Below are 22,276 nucleotides of genomic sequence, written 5' to 3'. Positions count from 1 at the left end.
ATCGTTCATTTCCTAACTAACAAATTAAATAAATAATAGTAATAAACACTGAAGGAATGACTTGCTCCGTGAATAAAATTAGCTAAAACGTCGTAACAAGACACTCTGGCTGCATGCCAGCATGTTGAGCTGCTGGGTCAGTATTGGTGCTCTACAGGAAGTTATGTTGGTTAAACCAACTGATCTGAACTTGTTTTCAGACTTGGCTCTTTGCTAAGGTCATTCTTATGTTATGTGTGTGCTTGGTTTAGTCTCCGAGGCCTGACTTGAGTCTTAATCCAAAAAACAAACATGCTGAGCCCAAACCCGGGACATACGCACGCAGAACAGACCTGCGTGCTTACAGTGCTAAAATGAGCCACTCAGTCAAAGCTCGGCTGACAGATTGAATGATGTGATGGCTGCTCTTTCCTATTCTGTGAACACAGGCTGGGAATGTTTGCTTTTGATTACCTACAATCAGATCTACGTGGCGCAAGTAATTACATCGAGCTGGTAAGAAATACTGACAAGGCCTCTTGTCCAAATTTCAGTAACACTTGAAACCTTTGGACCTCAACGATAAACAGAAGGCGTATTTGTGTTTTTGACTTTGACCCCATAGCCACCGCTTACTAATAAATGATGGTACCCATGTTCTATTTATTAAGTCCTCGTCCTGTCACGTAGCTGCAACAATTTTAGACCAGACCCACCAATGCAACGTATCCTCATACAGCTTGTATGATTATTATCTTAAAAATGTTTTTCTCCTACGTACCTGTTTCGGCAACAAAACTTTGTAGTTAGGTTAAGGAAAAAGATTGTGGTTTGGGGTAAAACAAGTATGTTTGTTATGTAAAATAACTACATTTGTTGTACAACTTACATAGGTGGCGCTATTTAAGTACGAAAAGTTACGTAACAAAAGTACAGTAAAATAAGTCAATGTTGACTTCTGGTTTCACACGGGACATGAACAGCGGACCCCGAGGTGAATGTCCTCCGTCCGCTTGACCCAACCGTCAACCTCGACCTCCTTGCTACACGGACCTCACTTCCTGCATGTCCTGGTTCACGATTACATGTCAGTTTGCCAAAATAACTTTCCTTGAATATAATAAATCTTTAACACTTTCACATTTGCTCAGGATGAAGTGACGCACTGTCATGAATGTTCGGAAGCTCTCTGTTAATGTAACGGTCCTGCATATGAATCCTTTACTAGCATGTATAAAGTATTTGGTATTATGTAAGTTTTGGACACTGAAAAAGCATCTATCTTTTTGGTTATGATATAATGAAACAAATGAATGTACTAATAATTATGTTAACAAGCATCAAAAGTAGTTGTGTGACATCTGTGACATCACATTCTATGGAAGTTATTTCATTAGAACTTGATACTGACCAAGTATACCTACTGAATGAAGTCCCCCCAAAATATTTCCTTTTTCTCTATCACAATCAGTTGTGTGCGTCTCGTCCATAAACTACCATTTGAACATAAATATGATGCTTAACATAATTTGGCCCTTTTAGATGGAAATGCTATCTGTTTTGGGAGCTCTGATAGACAGACTAGCAGTTCATTCTCAACTGAAGGAAAGTAGGAGAATGTGTTCCAGGGCATTTGGCCTCTTTTAACTTTTATTTTCACATGGTCGGCCTCATACCATTACTCTATAAAACATGATAATTGAGGCTGATGTCACACTTTTTATTTTCACACAACTTCATACTTTTAGTTTGACACAGGAGACCTATCTTATAGTGTTCAGTGTGTATACCTCATATACTTTGTGTGACTATTGGCCTGCCTGTGATATGTATTATCATGATAAAGTAGACCTACCACACTCTGTTATTGTCGTACGTTATTTTTTATGCTTTTACAGGGCGGTCTACCTCATACTAGCCCCGTTATTCTGCCTCACTGGTGTGTATAAGACACACACACAACAGGGGGACAGAGTTGTCCCACTGACACACACACACACACACACACACACACTTGCTAGATGCTGCTATGTTACACATCACACGTCTTTTGCTTCCAGGATGCCTGCATGCTATCTAAAATCACACACTGAGGCAGCCATTGGCAGAGCCGGTGAAACGGTGGATCTTTTATACAGAATGTCTGCTGTTACTGTGACTTCACAGTGCGTCTAGCACACGCTCTGTGTCGGCCTACATCATCTTACTGTGGAAATACAAGTGGAGATGGAGCGATAAGCCGAAGAATCAATTTATTTATCGTCAGAAAAATGCTAAACATTTGCTGGTTCCAGCCTATCAAATGTGGGGATTTGTTGCTTTTTTGTCATTAAAGTAAACAGGATATCTTTGGATTTCCAAAAAACAAGACATTAAAATGCACTATTTCTATTTTACAGATAAAACAATGAATCAATTAATTGAGAAAAACATTGGCATATTGCAGCCCTAAACACAGTAGGACTAGCTCTTACTTTTAAAGGGACACAGAAGGTCTACCTAGTGAATCCACTTATACAAAGGACATCTCTTACTTAATTCTGATAATGTGACAACTACCTAAAACTGTTACTTTAACTTTTCTGATGAACTTTGCAGGAAAATGTAAATGTATACCATCCATTGCAGGGAACATATCATGCAAATATTCAGGCTCACTCTTGTATTTTGGGTTTCTACTGGAACATGTTTACATAGTTTAATGTTCAAAAAACATAGTATTGTTCTCATACTGTCCGTCTGAAAGTATCTGTATTCGCCCACTGTTTGAAATGCTCTGTTTAAGCGCCTGTGTCTTTAAGCCCCCGCTCCCGAAAAAGACCAGTCTCGTCTGGTTGGCTTGCACCTTTGCAAAGGTAGTTCTCAATCCGTGGGCGGCAGATTCTCAAGAACCTGCATGTGATCTAGGCAGCCCACAAAAAACTGACTGGGCTGCCTCATTTCACAGGATGTGGGTTGGGAGGCACTCTAGACACCCACATGGATGTGCGCAAGCACTGAAATATGAGTTTTTCATCATATGCCCCATTATAGACAAAATGGTAGTGTAAAATGAATAGTCCCCCTCCCCGAGCTCTAGATTAAGTATATTAAATGAGTCATATATTTGGCTGATGACATAAGCCGGTAGAGGTTCAGAAACAGTTAGTCTGACTGAGGACATGAATCAGCATTCTTTCCCGTTCAGATCAGGTCTGTCCAAACCACCGGCTAGTGTCTGACTGCTGGTCGAGAAATCTATTCTGAGCCCCATCCGAGTGAGTCAAACCCACGAGAGAGGGAGACAGAGAGAAGGCCGCATGTCTGCTGCCCTCATAGTTTGGTTGCATCCATCAGTGCAGCATAGCACAATATCTTCACCATAAAAGTCAGCCAAAGCAGTGGAGGTATGAGTGTTAGCTGACATGTCGTTGCATGCCCATCTTTGGGCAGGCACTTCTAACACCAGAAGCACACTTCTGCACTTCTAAAAGACCGAGGATATTTGTTTGTACATTCATTTCCGTTCTTTGAATCCATCCGCACCACTACAGACCTTAAGCTTGTGTAATTATGGAAAGGGCTGGAGGCTGTGGTCATCTCTAAATCAAATGTGAATTATAAAACTGACTCCTTACCACAGGATCAAATTTAAAACCTAGACCTAATCCAAAAAAAATATAGAACTCAATGAGTTGACCATATATTTGACATTATGTCCAGACTTAAAGGCATTGACAGGTAACTCCATAACCCGCCTGCTACTTTGACAGTAATATATTATATTACTCACAGAATGTACTGTATATATCAGCAGTTGGCCAAACAAATGAGCAGAACACTTATAAATCAACAGATGAAGCAGCTTTACTGGGCTTTCTGTTGAGGAAAACCCAGAACAGGGATTTTGAACATAAGTCCATGTTCTAGCTTCGATGTCAATAACTCTGTCAAACCGGTTTCATCCAACTGAAGCAGTTGCTAAATTGCAAACTCTAAAAGTTAAACAGCCCAGTTAGATATCGGTCGCAGCCTGAAACTAAGCAACCAATCAGAGGCTGGAGCAACCCAGCAGGCAGCCAATCATACCCTTTTCTGTTTTGTTAAATAATAGCAAACAAATCAATCAAGAAGCATGCAGTCAATCTAACTGACATCAAATTTTCTTTATTTTTTACATCTATACATTTTTTAACAATACATTTATTGAAAGAGTACTTAATTTAGCAGTATTAAAGCAAATACATCTACTATTATTCAACATTGTTTATCTTTGTAATTTAAAGAGAATTTCTTGCAATTATATTTTGCTTTCAGAGTATATGACTGACATTCATAATATAACTGCATAAGTTTATGTTAATGAAGCTTTTTAAAAGTTTTTTTCTACGTTATTCTGAAGTTACATAAACGTGAGACAAATGGTTGATTGCAAATTAAAATATACTCTCCAGTCTGGAAAAGGAGCTCTGTGCATTTAATACTGGAAACACCGTCATTTCATTAGGTTGTCCCATTGTTCTTGTATTTCTTGCATTCTAACTGTGAATATATAGTTTTGTAGTAGTTTTGTATATTGAAAATACATTCTCTGTGCAGTTTTGTAATGAAAATCCGGATGTACTCACTGATGTGATATTTTGCTGGGATTGTTTTTTTTGCCGATAAATTTATTTAGCTGAATTTCAGGTCTGAGGCCATGGTTCTCTGCCGGAAACCGGTGGATTGCTCCCTCCAGGTGGGGACAGAGTGCCTACCTCAAGCGAAGGAGTTTAAGTATCTCGGGGTCTTGTTCACGAGTGAGGGTAAGAAGGAGCGGGAGATCGACAGGCGGATCGGTGCGGCTGCAGCAGTAAAGCAGGCGCTGCACCGGACCGTCTTGGTGAAGAGGGAGCTGAGCCGGAAGGCAAAGCTCTCAATTTACCACTCGGTCTACGTTCCTACCCTCACCTATGGTCACGAACTCTGGGTCGTGACCGAAAGGACAAGGTCGCGGCTACAAGCGGCCGAAATGAGTTTCCTCCGTAGGGTGGCCGGGCTCAGCCTTAGAGATAGGGTAAGGAGCTCGGTCATCAGGAGGGAGCTTGGAGTCGAGCCGCTACTCCTCCGCGTCGAAAGGAGTCAGCTGAGGTGGTTCGGGCATCTAATTAGGATGCCTCCTGGACGCCTCCCACTGGAGGTTTTCCAGGCACGTCCAACTGGGAAGAGACGCCGGGGAAGACCCAGAACACGCTGGAGAGATTACATCTCCCAGCTGGCCTGGGAAGGCCTCAGGATCCCCCAGAATGAGCTGGAACATGTTGCCGGTGAGAGGGAGGTCTGGGTCAGCCTGCTTGGCCTGCTGCCACCGCGACCCGACCCCGGATAAGCGGAGGAAAATGGATGGATGGATGGATGAATTTCAGGAGCAGGACCACGCCTCAGTCACACTACTACAAATACCTACCCACTCTAAGCCTCAGCTGGCTCGTGCTTTCTGCATCCCACCCTCCCTCCCTCTTGTTAAACCATTCCACCCAAGGTTATCTCACCCCATAGTCATCATCCTCCTATCCCACATGGAGACCGGGGGATCTGCAAGGCCCGGGAGCCGCAGTGGATCCTCAGCTAAGCCTCCCCCAAACCGCTACGGGCTAAATCTCCATCAACCATTCCTCAACACTCCAAATAATCGGCGAAGGTTTGCCCTCGGCCGAGGCGGGGTCCTAAGCTAGTGAATTTTGTATTAACACTGAATGATGACTCAGATAATTCTGTCTAATGTGATAGGATGACTCGCTGTGCTGAAACCCAGAGTTTAAGTTGAAAAAGAACATTCTCCTAAAACATATGGATGGAAGCAATGTGCAGTTAAGGAGTTGATACACACAAAAATACCAATTAAAGGACTTGCCTGCCATATGTTTATGATATGGCAATGTAGCACCAATGTAAAGAGTCCAGTTTGTGCACAGTATAATTCAATTTATCTGAAAAAAATTAAAATATTGCGTCGGCGTACATTAATAACCATCTTGGCTCGGTCAGGTAAATTCAGTGGTTGACTGGTGTTTTTGCATCATTTCAAAAGCACATGAGATGTTGCTGAGACATGCACACACTTTCAGAAGCTTTCTTTGACCTTGAAATGTTGTTGTTGACCTCAATCCTTATAAGACTCGATGATGTGTTCTTTACTATCAAAACCATAGGACCTCCTCAAATCCCACCTGTAATGTAAGCTACTTCTCCACTCGTCGCCCTCACCTCACAATGTTTTTAACACGCTACATACACTGCTTCTGTGTTGTGCTGCCACGTTCTGAGGATTTTCACTTTCTGCCTTGATTCTGGTGTTGGTTTAGTCACATTTTTGCAAAAAACTACATCGAGGTGCATTGTAACCGCCATCGAGCTGTCCACAGATGATGTTCTTCATCAGCGGCATTACAAACAAGACACTAACTTTTATAGTCAAAATATCCTCTTATCCTTCTGTTGCAGTCGGACATTAATTCACACACACTCTGACAAATGTATAGAAGGTGTTCACTTACGGTTTATCTGGGCTGTGTGTGGGCATCTGTCCTGTGAGTCCAAAATAAAAACATAAACAAAACATTAAAGAGAGACCTATTTAACTTTATCACTCTGCATACAAAAGACCACCGTGGCTTCTTGGTAACTGAAACACATCCTATGAGCGGAGGGGTGGGTGTGTTTGTTTGTGCTTTGGAATGTAACTACTGGGAAACAAAAAATAATATAAAATAACATTTTATTCCTTGGGTTTACTGCTGTGTTTTTGCAAACGCTGCTCCCTCTCTTTCATTCACACTCTAGCTCTCTCTCTCTCTCTCTCTCTCTCTCTCTCTCTCTCTGCTTGTTGAGAAAAGGCCAACTTTGAATGCTGCGTGTAACAACATTAACAGACGAAATGCAGCATATTATATCTTTACGGGTCATTACCACAGACTGTATATAACAAGTGGACATAGTCACGGTGATGTCACCCGTTTGTGGACTTATGTTTTGAAGCCTTGAGTTCAGTGACGTAGAGATGCCGTATATGTCTCTGGTAGCAGCAGTGACCTGTCAATCACAGTAAGCCCGCCCTAAAGCATACCCTGCTTTATGGTCTGTTTGACTCTAAAGGGACCATAATTTACTAAATGAACATCATGCTGTATTGAAGAAGACTTGCAACTAGAGATTGAGACCATAAACTTATGTTTACAATGTTTACTGAGGTAATAAATCAAGAGAGAAGTAGAGTCATTTTCTCATAGACTTCTATACAACCAGAGGAGTCGCCCCCTGCTGGTCAGTAGAGAGAATACAAGTTTAAGACACTTCAGCATCGGGTTCACTTTTCAGAACCGGAATTTGTCGCCCGGTCATTACTAACACCAACATTAAAGGAAATGCGCTAGCCCTCACCTTGTGTGAACTGATGTAGATCACAAAACAGGCAGTCATGAGAAGGAGTGTTTCACTTTGAATCATAAATGTGAACCTTACCTAGTTTGACGTACAGGACGCCTGTGGCAGAGATGACCTTGAATGAGTTGGTGGCGACACACTGATAATAGCCAGTGTCTGTCGTGTCCAGGTCCTGGATGCGGAGCTTGGATCCCGCCTCCGTTTTACGGATGGTTATGCGACCCTGCTCCTGGACCACGGGGGCATCGTTTTTCAGCCAGCGGATGGACGGCCGTGGGTTCCCTGTCACCTTGCAGTGCAGCGTAGCCATCTGGCCCTGGAAGTGGGTGATGTTGTTGACCGGCCCTTGGAACTCCAGGAAATAACCTTGATGAGCAGAAACAAGATGTGTTAAAGGAAGCATTAAAACTGTGAAACTGGCAACATGTGGTTAATGGCCTCCTGACCTTCATGGAGCACAGCATTGTTTCAGGCAGCACATTAACATCAGCTACTTCAATCGTGCTTTACAATCATCGGCTCTTTCTTCAGCAAAGTCCAATAATATCCATGCAGGTGCACAGCCATTATAACCTGGTCAATCATGCCTTCACCACCTTTAACTCCTACTTAGTTGGTTTTCCAGCAGAATCCTTGTTGCTGCTCTGAAAAATTGCGTATTTCTGCCAGTGACAGTTGTAAGATATTTTAATGTCTTTAATTGCTTTGGTGGGGTTCAATAAAGTTATTTGAATTAAATTCAAAGGAAACTATTTGTGAGCTGTTTGACATCTTCGGTGGAAACCAGTGAGCGCCACAGACAGGGTTTGCTGATAGTTAAACAAAAAAGAACAATGTCAACTGCACAGTTGCTTACTGTCGTCCTCTAACAAACCAAAAGGGTCCAGGTTCATTGATACAAACGTGTCCTTATTTGAGCTGAAAAACAACATGGCAGCTTGCAATTCCTTAATTGATCGCGTCAGCACATTGGCCTCAGCCTCTTCATGTATTATGGAAGGCTGTGCAGTGGCAGCCTAGTGCCTTTGAGGCGGAGCATGTGTTGGATTAATCCAACACATGCTTTAAAAGTCAGCGTCAATATAACATCTGCCGTTGTGTCAGCTGTTGTGTGTCACATCATATTTGGATGTGTGTGGTAGGCCGACTTGCAGGTATCTCTTAGCAACAAACAAATAGAGGCCCAGATATGCTCTAACATAAACACGGATTTTGAGCAGCAGAAGAGCATACTACTCGGTTTATACTACACCGGGTGTCTGGGTCTGTGTCTGTGTGTGGTCAGTGCAGTCATAAATGATGTAGATATGCACAGACGTCCATGTTAACCTTAAAGGGACATGGGCAGAGGACAAAATGTACGCCATGCGGACACCCACAGCTTTATTGAGAGTGAAGATGTCACGATAAAAGAAATTAAGTAGTCCATATCAATGACTCTGAAATTTCATAATTCTCGATACCAAATTCAATACCACGTTAAAAAACTGAAATTGATCCCATGGACCTTATCATACACTCATTAATTACCATTTGCATATTATTTGGTTCACATACATTTTTAATCCCTAATGATCCACAAGTTTCTTGCCAAAAACAAAAAGAATTAAAGCTGCGAGCAGCGATGAACGGGCCCTCGCAATCTGCAGCGCGTCGGGGGTGCCGGCGGGACTCCGGCCTGCGCGTCCGTGAACGTCCGCGACCGTCGGACGGCCCGTCCGCGAGCGAGACGTTTTTAATCCCGCGTGGACCGCCTGATGCTGGAAATGATGCTTTGCAAATAGTCCGATGCTTCCTGTATCCGCTGCCTGGCGCTACAGAACACATGCAAACATGCATTATGTTGCTCTGTGTCAAGTGTAAACCACATGGTGTAAAAGTAATGGAAATCGGAGGAGTTTGTCACAAAACGCAGATTTCCTTTGGCCAGCAGGTGGCGCTGTGAGTATTAGTGAAAATTAGCTCGTAGACATCCTCAGGCCATGAGTGTTATCAAGCATGAGAAGTTTGGGACCGTTTGGAACAAGTCCAGCTGAGTTACATCAGACATTTCCTTTAGCCAGTAGGCTTTGCGGGTTTACTGTAGCGCCCCCTAGTGGCCGAATGCAAAACAATTCTCAGGGTATGTTACTGGATGCGATGTGCACATATGCTGAATATTTTGGGAATTTAGAACAAATGGTTGAGAAGTTATGTGTATTGATATTTTGCCACGCACCTAAGAAGTGTATTGGTCCATATCTTGTAAATGCAAAGAGATATCAAAAGATCCTGATAACTTTTGATGATCTAGATCCACTTATGATCCACAGCAAATTTCGTTTTTTCACTAAATTCAAAATGGCTGACTTCTGGTTGGGTCAGGGGCTTTTTTGTCAGTCTACATGTAATACATCTGTTTACCAAATGTTATACATCTAAATTGTATATATAGATAGTGAAACGTACTGCGAGGGCTGCATCGTCGAAATATTGTATAAATTCATACAAAATTGAAAATGGCAGACTTCTGGTAGTGTTTAGAGCATGGTCCCAAGAGACTTATTTTTAAGTCTCCATATGATACATGTGTCTACCAAGTTTCATATATGTAGCCATAACGTAGCGCTGGGGCTGCTCTTTTGAAATATTGTAGGGGGCGCTATAGAGGCAATTTAAAACGGCCAATAAAGAAAATCATATAAACTATTTCTTCCAATGACCTGTGACACATGTACAAAGTTCCATGAGTTTTTGAGCATCCCAACCCACTAAACCATCAGCTTTCTTTTTCATGGCAAACTATGCATCGCCACGGCAACAGCGTTCAACGAAAACTCAAAAAAATCATGATGATGCATCATCAATGTCTTAAGCCTATCCTTACCAAATTTTAGACTCATCAGGAGAAATAATTAAAAGTATAAAATATGACATTTCCTTTAGCCAGTAGGCGGCGCTATGAATTATTGAATTTTTTTCAATTGAAGTATGTTTAGGCTTGAAGTAGCATCATGCAAAAGAAGTTTTGTGCAGATTGGATAATGTACCTTGGAGTTATAACAACTTATAAGAACTTATTTTTTCATAAACAATGAGGCAAAATGGCCGCCACGCCACGTCAAGGTTATTTGATGAAAACTCTCGATTTTGATAACTTTTAATCACAAAGGTCTTAAGAGCATCCTGACCAAAGTAGAAGTTGATCGCTTAAAATCTGTAAGAGGAGTTCGTTAAAGTGCGAAGGCTGAAATCTGCAAAAAGTGACAAAAAGCACAACTTCGAGGGTTAACTGTTGCGCCCCCTAGTTGTTGAATGCAAAATAAATCTCAGGGTATGTTAGAGGATGCAATGTGCACATATGCTGAAAATCTGGTAATTTTAGGACAAACGGTTGAGAAGTTATATGTATTGATATTAAGCCACGCCCCTAAGAAGTTTATTGGTACATATCTTGTAAACAAAAAGCTTTTGATAACTTTTGATGACGTAGATCCAGTAATGATCCACAGGAAATTTGGTAGTAATGGGACTAAGCATGTAGGAGGAGTTCGCAGAAATGTGTTTTACACTAAATTCAATATGGCGGAAAATTTAAGTAGGCGGAGCTTAGGGCTTTTTTGTAGCTCTAGCTCAAGTGGACATGTGTGTCAAATTTCAAGTCAATCGGACATACTGGCCGAGGGGCGTCGCCAGTCCGACTTGTAGGGGGCGCTAGAGAGCCATTTCTTAACACAGAAAGACGCATTCTTTTTCAGATGGCTGTATTCACCAGGCCTGACAAGTCCCCAAAATTTGGTGAGTTTTCATGCATGACAAGTCCTCCAACCATGCGTATGTTTACCCAAACGGGTACAATATCAATAGGGCCTTCGCGGCCCGACGTCGGTAGCTTGGGCCTAATTATCAAGGACATTTTCTATCGGCCCCGGGGCGACGGCCCACCATTAGTCTCGTGCCCTGATCCCAGGTACCTACGGTGCTGCTGAAAAAAGAGTACCGTCACGTTTTCTAAAGACTTGACTTGGACCCTAAGAAACAGTGAAATAAAAGACCTAAAGCAGCCCTGCCATTAGCCAAAACAAATACCTGATGCAGTAGTCTCAGATTCACTCTTGATCTTCAGTCAGTCTGAAGGCTTTGATAGGGCTTCGGCACAACGGCGCTGACGCCGGGATAGATTTGGAGATTTGGATTTTTTGCCAGCCTTATTAGGGCAAAAATCTGTCCCTGATTTACTGAGTGAGTGAGTGAATGAGTTAAGAAGAGAGGCCCGAGGCTTGCAGACTCACAAGTGCATCCCTTTGCAGTTTAAGTGAATGGGGACGATATTGTTGATTGTCATAGTGTTCAACCAATCAGATCTTTAGTTTGACATGTTGGGCGTATTCTTTGACGTGCCAGAGCCTGCTAGCTGGCCTACAAGTACGTCAGCATTAACACGCAGCTCAGTTTTTAGGTGCAGCACTGCAGCGAGTGCTGTGATTGGTCAGTGGGCGAGCACGTGACTATTGTGAACTGAAACTTAATTAGCCAGCAGAGCTTAGTTGGAGGAGTAAGAGTTCAAATTGAAAGATATGGAATAAATTATAACATTTTTAGGGTTTTGCTTGGTGTAGTTTATTTATTTTTTTACCTAGCTTTGTTTTTTTAACACTCAATGGCTGAATAAGGAGGAGAAACGGATTTAGTGGCGGAGTTACTGACTGCCTCTCTCAAGAAAGAAGGACATTTCAGGAAAAGCTGGACATCGTAAGAAATGGTCAGTCAGCTGGCAGCCCTGACTCAGCCAGGAAAAGGAATTGTATGAATGGTATTTCTTGCTGACAGCGTCGGAGAAGCGTTGCACATGTTATGGCTGGGAATGTGTTTCATTTTAACTGAGCGTCTTGGTGTTTAGAGCTACGCTATGCTAACCTGAGGACACCATAGCACAGCAAGACACAAGCTACGGTGCTTTTGAAAACTTTTTGAGAGACTCCAGTGGATCTACAACTCAACGAACACGTTCACAGGTAAACAGCTCCACAACCGCGGCCCGGCGTGCGGACTGCGCCGGCCGACGGGCGCCCCGGCGGAGGTGGGATCCCGGCCCCGCTGCGAACCTACCGCAGCAGACCGGCGAAATGCAACTGGGGAGGCTCGACTGTCACTGGCGTCCATGAATCGAGAAGGACTTCTTACTGGAACTGAAACGATGTACTTGGATTAAACTCTTTAACAAAGAAAGGAGGATGGAGTTTGTCTTTCAGTGAAGAGCATTCGGTAAGTGACAAACTGAGTTTGTTTTTTTACATCTGCAGTAACGTTACTGTTCATTTGTCTATCATGTCGTTTTTATGAATAATATTTGAATGGCTCGTGCTCTTGTGTGGTGGAATGCGTGGATCCGCTGCAGGTCTGCTGGATTGATTTGTCATAATGAGGTTATTAGGAGGTAATTCAACTGTAGTAGGACAGCACAGAAGGCCCAGCTATAAAATGCACGGCCCGCCACTGGGTGGTACTAATAGTAATGGACCAGTAATAGAATAAAAAAAGACTACATTTTCAAGTAACACACCCAGAGATATATTTCCTCCTATTCCTTTTTTACAGAACACTGTTTTGGTTAAACAATGTATACAAAGCTTTGCTGAGATGACATTTGGATTTGTTGAAGAAGGTTTAACATTAGTAGTATGAGTTAGGTAAAGTAGACCACTCAGGAAGTTACAGTTCACATATGAGCTAAATACAATCAGTTATGTTTATTCCACACATTGATCCTTATTTAAGTGTGATTGTGCTGACCAATGTCACGCGACTAAACATGCAGGCTACTGTATCTTCATCAATGCTTTATCTATTAGCAGAGAATCAGCATTGATCAGTTGTTTTACATGATCGCTTTAAAGAGGCTTTTACTATGCTTTATGAAAAATAACAAAACATTCCTTTTAAGTAAATAACTGTATTTTGCCCCTAAAAATGGATATAGACTAACGTTACTCGGGGTAACAGGAAAACATTGCTTCCATTATGAAGCATGCAATAATAACCCTAAGCTATTATTTAATAACAGTTAGAGCACAATTGTATTATATAATTACATTGGGTCTCATCTGCTGTCATTTAAACACATCCCTCTACCCTCTTAAACACAGAGACTCTCCCAAGTCATTTTTTGAAAGTCCAAGTCAAGTCTTTAGTCACTGTGTGTGCAACTTAAGTGCTACTTGAGCCCAAGTCCAAAGTCCAAGTTCCCATCTCTGGTGGATGAGGAATCAAGGTCTGAACACAACACCGCAGCAAAACATTGCAGAGAAAAAAAGACAAAAAAGATTTCAACCAGGTGTAAAATGGAGCCCACACCAGATTGGAATCTTACACTCACATTTATTACTACAGCAATCCATGTTTTTTGCCCAATTGTGGCAGTTTTATTGTTAATCAGCACTTCCAATTCTCTTATCAATCACCTGTCTCTCATAGAATGGTAATGAAGCTCTAGCGTAAGTTCGGACAGGAAGACTATACTCTTGCATGCCTAAGCCCATAGTTTATTTTCCATACATCTGCCATCACTCCTCATGCATGCACACATTATTTCCTTGCTGTCATCGTTTGGGGTCGTCAATCATGATATCAGCTGTCTATCAGCTGGTCTCTCTATCCAATAGCACAATGACACAAGGACATCGTTAGCCTATCATCTCGCTGCTGTCTTTCTTTAAATATGATTGTCTCTCTACCTTCAGTACGTTCATGCTGCTGTTACGCAACCCTCCACCTCCCCATCTCCACCCAGTCTTCATCAGATTCATCATCTTCATCAACTCATCATTCTATCAGCCTCATCAGCCACCATCACCACCAGTGTCTGGACTCGATCACAAATCCCCTCGTCGTGTTCAAGCACCAAAGAGTTTCTGTGTAACTCATTAATCATCATCTGTCATTATAAATGTTAACTACTAATCATTCAATTGTCTCTCCTGATTGAAATGCCATCCTGCAGCGGCATGCCTGCATGCACGCTGGTCCCACTTTCAATAATCCACTGGGAGATTCAGACGTCATAGTTCCCGCTTCAGAGCTACTTTTTGACTAGTAGTTTTATGGAGGCACGGCTGTCTCAAATATCGAGGCCGAAGTGCTTGATTGATTAGTCCAATCCCCGAGAGATAGAGGCAATGAAAAGCTGCTTTCTCTCAAAGCCAGCTCTTTGGCACGCTTCCAAAGCCTGGTCCTCTTTGCCTACTAGGCTGTTTATCTAAGAAATGACTACTCAGGGCACCAAGTGACACCAAAAGTGGTTGTGTTTGAGTTAACCGAACTTCACAGAGGGGAAAATCCTGAATCTAACAAGATATTTGGGCGAAAAAAGCATCTACTCTAAGACAACTGCTGAATTATGGCGCTGATGAGATGTTGTGTAATCTGAGTTCTAAGAGCTGTATAAGATGTAGGAAAATCAAACCCACAAAAAACCCACAGCGACCTCAGAGGAAACACATCATGTGACTGCCAACAGAATCCGCGAGCTCATCAGGAGAGCTGGCTCTGAGCTGGGAGTTGAGCTGAACTCTTACCGATGAGTAAGAGTAAGAGATGCAGAGCATCAAGGACACTGAGCAAATAAAGATTAAGGTTGGTCAGAAAAAATATTGTTTTGGCATAGGTTGTACATACTATATTCTCACAATAATCAGTGAACTGAATTACAATCAGTGATCTCTGTGAACTCTTACTACCTTGAACAACTGGAATGTATGAAAACAAATGGTGCATTTAAACTACATCTAAATCAATGACTAAAACAAGGAAAGAATAAGCACAGAAGCTCTGCAAAGAGTGTCCTTTCTGTTCGTGAAAACTATTACTGCCCAGTGCTCACTTTAGTCCCTGGAGAACTGACAGTCAGTGCAAACAGTCCTCACATTGTACCATTCCATTTCCCTACCCTGGTATTAAACAGAACCTGCTGCAGCAGCACTGAAGCCTCCCCTTAAATTATAACATGATTGATGCTCTCAGGCCAGGAGGCCGCGCTGAACACCCACCATGCTGCACAACGGCGCTCAGCGGAGAGAACGGAGCTTCAAACCCAGAGGGCATAAACATTAACATACCTGTTTCAAATCATTAATGAACTCTTTATTGCAGCCGAAAGGCCCGATTGTTGCCATAAATTCACTAACACTGATTTGGAGGAAAGACCGACTGAGAGATGTTAGTTTGAAAATAGAAGAGAACTGAAACATGTCTAGGGTGGTGCTGTGGTTAGCACTGCACAGCAAGAGGGTTCTGGGTTCGAACCCAGGAGATGGGCCCTTCTGTGAGGAGTTTGCGTGTTGCAAATTTGACATGTTCTCCCTGTGTTCATTTGGGTTTCCTCCCACAGTCCAAGGACATGCAGGTTAGGTTAATCAGGTTACTTGTTGACTCCAAACGCCCTGTGATTGCCTGGCGACCTGTCCAGGGCGCTAAATTACAAATCCTACTATGACCCGCCTACTCTGCTTCTGATTGGCTTGAATTATCGGAGAAACTCTGACTGAACTCGATGTTCCCCACATTGGAAGAACAGAGCATCTGGGCGAGTACCAATTATTGATGTGACAGCACATATAAATAAACACGTTATATATTTACAATTAAAAAAACAGCATAATGCACTAAAAAAGTGAACTTGTAATTATTGATACCAAGCTAATACGTTTATGTTAAACCACCATGTGCTTTAATTCTTCAAGATCAGAGGTCAATGTTGGAAATCATGTGAACCGGAGGACTGTTAGTATATAGTGACAATCATCAATCATTTATTTAGATCAAGAGGAGAAACTATCCAGCAGCAGACGAAACTATAAACTTTGTGTGATTGGTAACGATAGGGCATATGATCTGCACATCACTACAGTCACATCATATTTATCCACAACATACATGTGGAAATAAGGGCACAGCCCTAAACAAAGTGTAATCAATGTGGAGTCTGAAGATTATGCCACAAACAGCTTGTGGTAAACATCACAACCCAGGTTAATCATCAATGAATATCAACTGTCCCTGGCCTGGCCCTGGACACCATACACACAATATTGACACCTACTGGGCAACCTTAATCTAATTACCAGAAAATACAAAGATATAAATAATGTCACACAACTGTCCACACTGTTAGGATGTGGGCAGTTATTTCTGGGAGATTGGTAAGGACTCAAATGTGGGCCGTGCAAAATGCAACACTAATGTCAACATCTGGCCCAATCGGCACAAATGTGCGAACATTGTGAACATACTCAACATGCGCTTCAGGCGAGGCATTTCTCACTACACCATCAAAATGACGGTTCATTAAATGGATGATGAAGCCGAAGATCATTGAGACGCACCCCCCACCCTCAGTCTCACTCCCTGGGTTCCTCGACGCCTCCAAGATCGTCATTGATCTCCATTCGACCCTCCATTCATTCCCTCACACTGGACCCCGTCAACCCACACCTCGACCCCCTTTTGTCACACTGTACCCGATCCTCATCAAACACTACAATCTCAAGGGGGCGATGCAGAGCTAATCAGAACATTTCCATGACCATGACGCATTTTCAATTGCACTCCTGTGGTGATGAAGTGTTATAAATATTGGGCTTAGTATGGATTACACAAATGAGATACAACATACAAATGATTGAGCTTTAACCACTCAGAAAACAAAATGAGGAATATTGATCTTACCTTCAGCTGTGGGTGCAGCTCCACTCTGAGCTTCAGCCAGACCATCTGTATCCACTGACAGACCTGGATCAGCTGCAGAAATAGCCACAGAGAGGATACAAGAGTTAAAACTAAAGCCCAAATAAAACAAGTCTAACTTGGTGGCGGTCCCAAAAGGCTGCTAAGTTTATTCTGAAAATACAAAAATGTTGGACAAGAGGAACAACACAAGGAATCCTTTCTAGAGGCTTAGCAGCAGGGGAGCTACAAATATTAAGTTTGTTCTGAGGGTGGTGCTTGAAAAGGTCATGGGGCCATTAATATAGGAGTTCACCCTCTTGGTAGAAAGACTGCGATCAGTAACGTTCAGACCAACCTGTTGACTGGGGCTCGCCAAGTGAAACTCCTCCCCTGTGCCAAGCGTGTAGGACAACTATGGTGGCTAATGTGAAAACGCTGAGGGCCTATCTAAAGCCAGTGTTTGGTTTGTCCGTTCTGGGCTACTGTAGAAACACGGCAGTGCAACATAATGGACTCCAGGAAGAAGACCCGCTCCGTATGAAGATATGAACGGATAATTTTAGCTAATAAAAACACAACGATTCTTAGTTTCTGGTGATTATGCATTAAAGAAATTATAGTGGAAAATGAAGAATATTACATTCCATTTATATTAATAGATCCTATAGAGGTTATTGTTGGATTGTTGAACGGTGTCTGAAACCCCATCCCCCACACCGCTCCAACGTTGCAACAGGGGGCTGCATCCAGGGGTTCAATGGGGCCTCCAAACTGCACCCTGCCGAAGCGCAGCTCCGCCGCTCAATCGAGGCAAAGCATTAAATCAAGCAACTATGCCACTGATGAAAATATAGCTTTAATGGGATTAAGTATAGCGGAGTCTTGCTAATATTGTTATTCATGCCACGTTATCTGGATAGTGATTCTGTTTGATGTTTGTTTGAGTTACCCACAATACTTTGTAGAAGTTATGCTCCTTTCCTTTCAGTCAGTGGATTAAATACCTGCAGTCACAGCACAGCAGCAACACTGACTGATGTGTCTCCAAATTAAGAGAGGTGGCGTTCATATGTGACGCACATGGCTCAGCATTGTTGACTTTATTGATTTTTTAAATATCCCAACAGAGCGACAGAGAGCATGCGCTCTCAGACTGCCCTTCTAGTTCTGTAATATTTGTAGTGACATTGCTACATGCATGAGAGTATTCTGGCAATATTAAGGCAACAAATGTAAAAAAAAATGAAATCACATTTTATTGTACTATAAGTCAAGATATTGTCTTCCACTGACAGCATATTTAGGGAGATTTATATTAACATTTTGGATGTTGTATTATTGTATTTTAAGACTTCAAGGTGCTTCATGGTGAACCTTCCTTTTCCAAGTCTTTTTAAAGGGTTAAATTACCAAATAAACGTAGTTTATTGGAAGCATACTGAGCCTTTCAGGCCTGGCTACTTCTCTCAGCTCGGCTGTGAGGCAAACTGGCTTTTTGCTCTGATATACACAATATATATATATAGTTTTTCATGAGCAATATGTGAAATGGATACTCTGGCTGCTCTGTTTGATTGGGCCTGGCTCTCCCAGGGAGCTAATCAGGATCAGACGCAACGTATGGCTCGGCTATTGGTTCGACTCGGCTTTGGCTCCTGCCTTCCCTGTGATACAGAGCATGTGCTTGACAGATGTGGCCAGTTGAAGGAAATTGGTGGTGCTGAGGACTTGCAGTGAACAAAACCATACAGCATTCCTTTCAGGAGCCAGCCTTCCCGCTAAAGATTGGAGTTTAATCCAGCCATAGACATAGGCAGACAAGGCCTCCTTCATTATGAGAGGGAAGGATCATTTCGCTTCATATCCCTGCATCAGATGCAAATGCTGGATTTGTATTCACCCAAGCTAAATCCTCTGAGATATTAAGCAGCGCTAACTTTTAAACATCCTCGCAAATGTCTTCTAAACATCCTACCAGTTGTGATCACACTGCGAGGATGAAGTATGCGAGCTTTAAAACACAACACTGGTCTATGTTTGATCTTTTCCCACTCAGCCCACTGCTCACATCTGTTCCAGATCTAAAACCTTAACGGAAACAACAGAGAGTGATCTCCTGAAAGAACATGTGAGAAGAGCTAAATGTTCTCAATAAACTGGCTGTTTGATTGATTAGCTGATTTAATATCATTTCCATAAAGTTGGGGGATCACTAGAGACAGGCTTAAAGCCTGTTTTTGTTTTGGATCCGGTTCCAGGTTCATAAAATACTCTGATCCGCTAAGCTCTGAGGCTAAAGAGCCTCTCCCCAGATCTGAAGTTTCTCCTTAGACTGTTGTTATTAGCAATGTGCAGAACATTCTGGTGAGCAGGCTCCTCATTTGAAGTCACCGTTGTTACTTGTCACAAGGTTTGAATTATTGTTACATTTTTGCTACAAATTATGAGAGCCAATTCCAAAGCAAATCGAAAAGAGTGAGGTTAAATAAGTGGTTTGAAGCTAGATTTAAGTTGAATAAAACACTATAATACAATAACCCTGCTGATAGCATCCTGACAACCATCTCCAGAGAGGAACACTGCAACTGTTTCCAGTACTCATCATGACCAGACGACAATCTGAAAAGTGAAGCCAATGCTTCATGTCTTAAAGCTGCATTCTCTCTACTGACCATCAGGGGGCGACTCCTCTCAAAGAAGTCTTTGAGAAAATTACTCTACTTCTCTCTTGATTTATTACCTCAGTAAACATTGTAAACATGAGTTTATGGTCTCAATCTCTAGTTTCAAGTCTTCTTCAATACAGCATGATGTTCATTTAGTAAATTAAGATCCATTTAGAGTCACATACACCATAAAGCAGAGTATGCTTTAGGGCGGGGCTACACGGTGATTGACAGGTCTCTACCAGGGATGATTGATTGATGGATGGATGTCAAAAATATGACTGGTTGCAATTGGAAGAATAGATGATTGGATTTTAAAATAAAAATATGAAGAAATGTATTCTTTTTGTAATTTCGCCTTTACTGTCACACAAAATCATATTGCTAGTCATTTAAAAAAAATACATTTATTACACATTACAACATTTTAAAGTTTTTCTTTTTTTTTTAAAACATCCAGTTTTATTTCATGGTTCTACAGTATTATCTTACACGTATGGCCCTGTAACTTCAAACTAACGCCTAAAACACAAATTAGTCACAATTACTAATCCCATTCACTTTCGCAGCCAAGCGTGGATGGACAGATTTGTGGGAGCCCCTCAGCCGAAGCGGTTCTGTTTCTGGATACTCTTAGAGCATCCATCAGTCTTTGGAATTTCTCTTTCCTCCAGCCACAGACACTGCAGCTGAAGGTTTTCCAGGAAAGTGCGACGCTTGTGGGATCTTCTGGCTTCCCATGTTGGAAATTTGGCCAGGAAAACTACGTTCACGTTCATAGCAGCAATGTCAAGCCCTAACTTCTCCTGGTACAGTATGTTGACCGTTGTCCCGTTCAGCGCTTGTTCTCTAAGCTAGTCTCGTTGTTCTTCTGCACCAGTTCTGCTTTAAAATGATCTGATTCATAAATGGAACAAAAACGAATTCCTCATCATCGGTAGCCTCAAGAACAACTTTATGTCCAGAACTGTTGTTATCAACAGCCTCAAATGACAAAGGAAATGCTGCTCTGTAATGACCAGGTGCTGCACAATCATGGTAATGCTTTTTCAACACTCTCTGTATCTATTCATAGTAACATTGAGACAACGGCCCCATCATGAGGCCAAACAGGAAAACACAACCCGCATCATGTGAATACGCAGAGAACTATCTTAGCCTATGGGGAAAAACAATGCTTTTTATCATTTTAGAAATGTTGACTCCCTAGCATTGTTATGGACAAATAGTTTGAGGAATACCAGGGAGTTAAGTGCTCAATTGAATGGAATACAGGGTGTATTACAGTCCCTGGGTCGCTAAAGACTTCAGGCACGCGTCTAAGGGTTATAATAATGATCACACCACATTCAATTTAAATAGGTATCACTATGACATTTGTTTCCTCAAACATTGTGCTGTGGGTTGTATGAAAAATCTGTGACTTCTAGGAGCCACTAGCCATCAGTCTTGTTATGTCGCTGCTACCATGTCATTGAGCCCACCTATTTACCAAGCACCCCACAACACAACACAGTATAGTAAACTATCTTTTTGTCAGAAAGTAAACTATAAAAAATCCAAGATACACGGCCCGGTTACGTGGCCCTGATTGATTACATATCCACAGACTCGGAAAATGAGGGATTGGGGGCAGTAGGATGCTTTTCCATCTGAGGCTGAATACGACCGCTGGCTGCTGCATTCCTCCAGCCTGCTGCCTCCACAATGAAAGGGCCCTTTGAGAGCTGAGAGGCCAGGCCACGACTCCATCTACTGGGGTTTTGACAGAGGGCCTTCTGGCACACCTCAACACTTTCCTTCTCTCTTCTGTTCAAACTGCTTGTATGAGTGTGTGTGTGTCCTCTTGCCTCTCAGTCCTCTAACCTTTGTCTCTGTTACTCCCCATCCTCCACCCCTCTACGTTTTCTGCCCCCACTTCCAATCTTTCCTTGAGTTTTCTGTGAGTGTTGGTTCAATAGCTCTCAGAGAGCAGACTGGAGTTTTACAAACATTTCTTAAAGGAAGAGCTACTTTTGAGGCAGACATGATGTTGCTGGCGGAGTTCAACCTCAATGTGCGGAGGCAAATAACCACACGAGTGTCAAAGGAGGAAAGCATGACTGAAAACTCAACCACTGCTTTTCTTCTCTCCAAGAATGTGAGTGGTAATGAAGTATTATAAAGCTGCAAGTAGCCATGATGAGTTGTTTTAAGTCAATATGGAGTATGTGGTTAATGAAGCACATCCTGCTGAGCAACTGAATAGTTGATGAACTTGTACGGTGCCTTCGCTCCTGGTTGACAGTTCCAATACATATTCATGTAGGAGTTACCTCTGTTAGATAGCTGGTTGTCAATGGTAACAAGGTGTATTGGCAAGAATCTGTTGATACAATACAAATCATGGTATCCTTTAGCAAATGGCAATGCCAGTGTGAATCTCAATACCCTTAAAGTGATACCGACATCAATAGAATACTTCATCCGATCCCCATCATGTGAATGGTAGCTGTGTGTGTGTTAGGATCCCTGTCTGACCTAGTGTG

General features: G+C 42.2%; 1 protein-coding gene across 1 annotated transcript in view; it reads right to left on the bottom strand.

Annotated features, from left to right (window-relative positions):
* Positions 1-21,636, bottom strand: part of ror2 (receptor tyrosine kinase-like orphan receptor 2) — a 31,372-nt gene extending 9,736 nt beyond the window's left edge. The window contains exons 1-4 of the mRNA XM_076079471.1: positions 21,615-21,636; positions 17,083-17,154; positions 7,459-7,746; positions 6,495-6,525 (exon numbers count right to left, since the gene is read on the bottom strand). Coding sequence (XP_075935586.1) covers positions 6,495-6,525; positions 7,459-7,746; positions 17,083-17,154; positions 21,615-21,636 — 413 coding nt within the window. The remainder of the gene's footprint in view (positions 1-6,494; positions 6,526-7,458; positions 7,747-17,082; positions 17,155-21,614) is intronic.
* Between the last annotated feature and the right edge of the window lie 640 nt (positions 21,637-22,276).

This window comes from Anarhichas minor, unplaced genomic scaffold (assembly GCF_050575085.1).
Source record: "Anarhichas minor isolate MPS153535 unplaced genomic scaffold, ASM5057508v1 ptg000073l, whole genome shotgun sequence".
Classification (NCBI taxonomy): Eukaryota; Metazoa; Chordata; class Actinopteri; order Perciformes; family Anarhichadidae; genus Anarhichas; species Anarhichas minor.
This window is presented reverse-complemented; position numbering and strand designations above follow the sequence as displayed.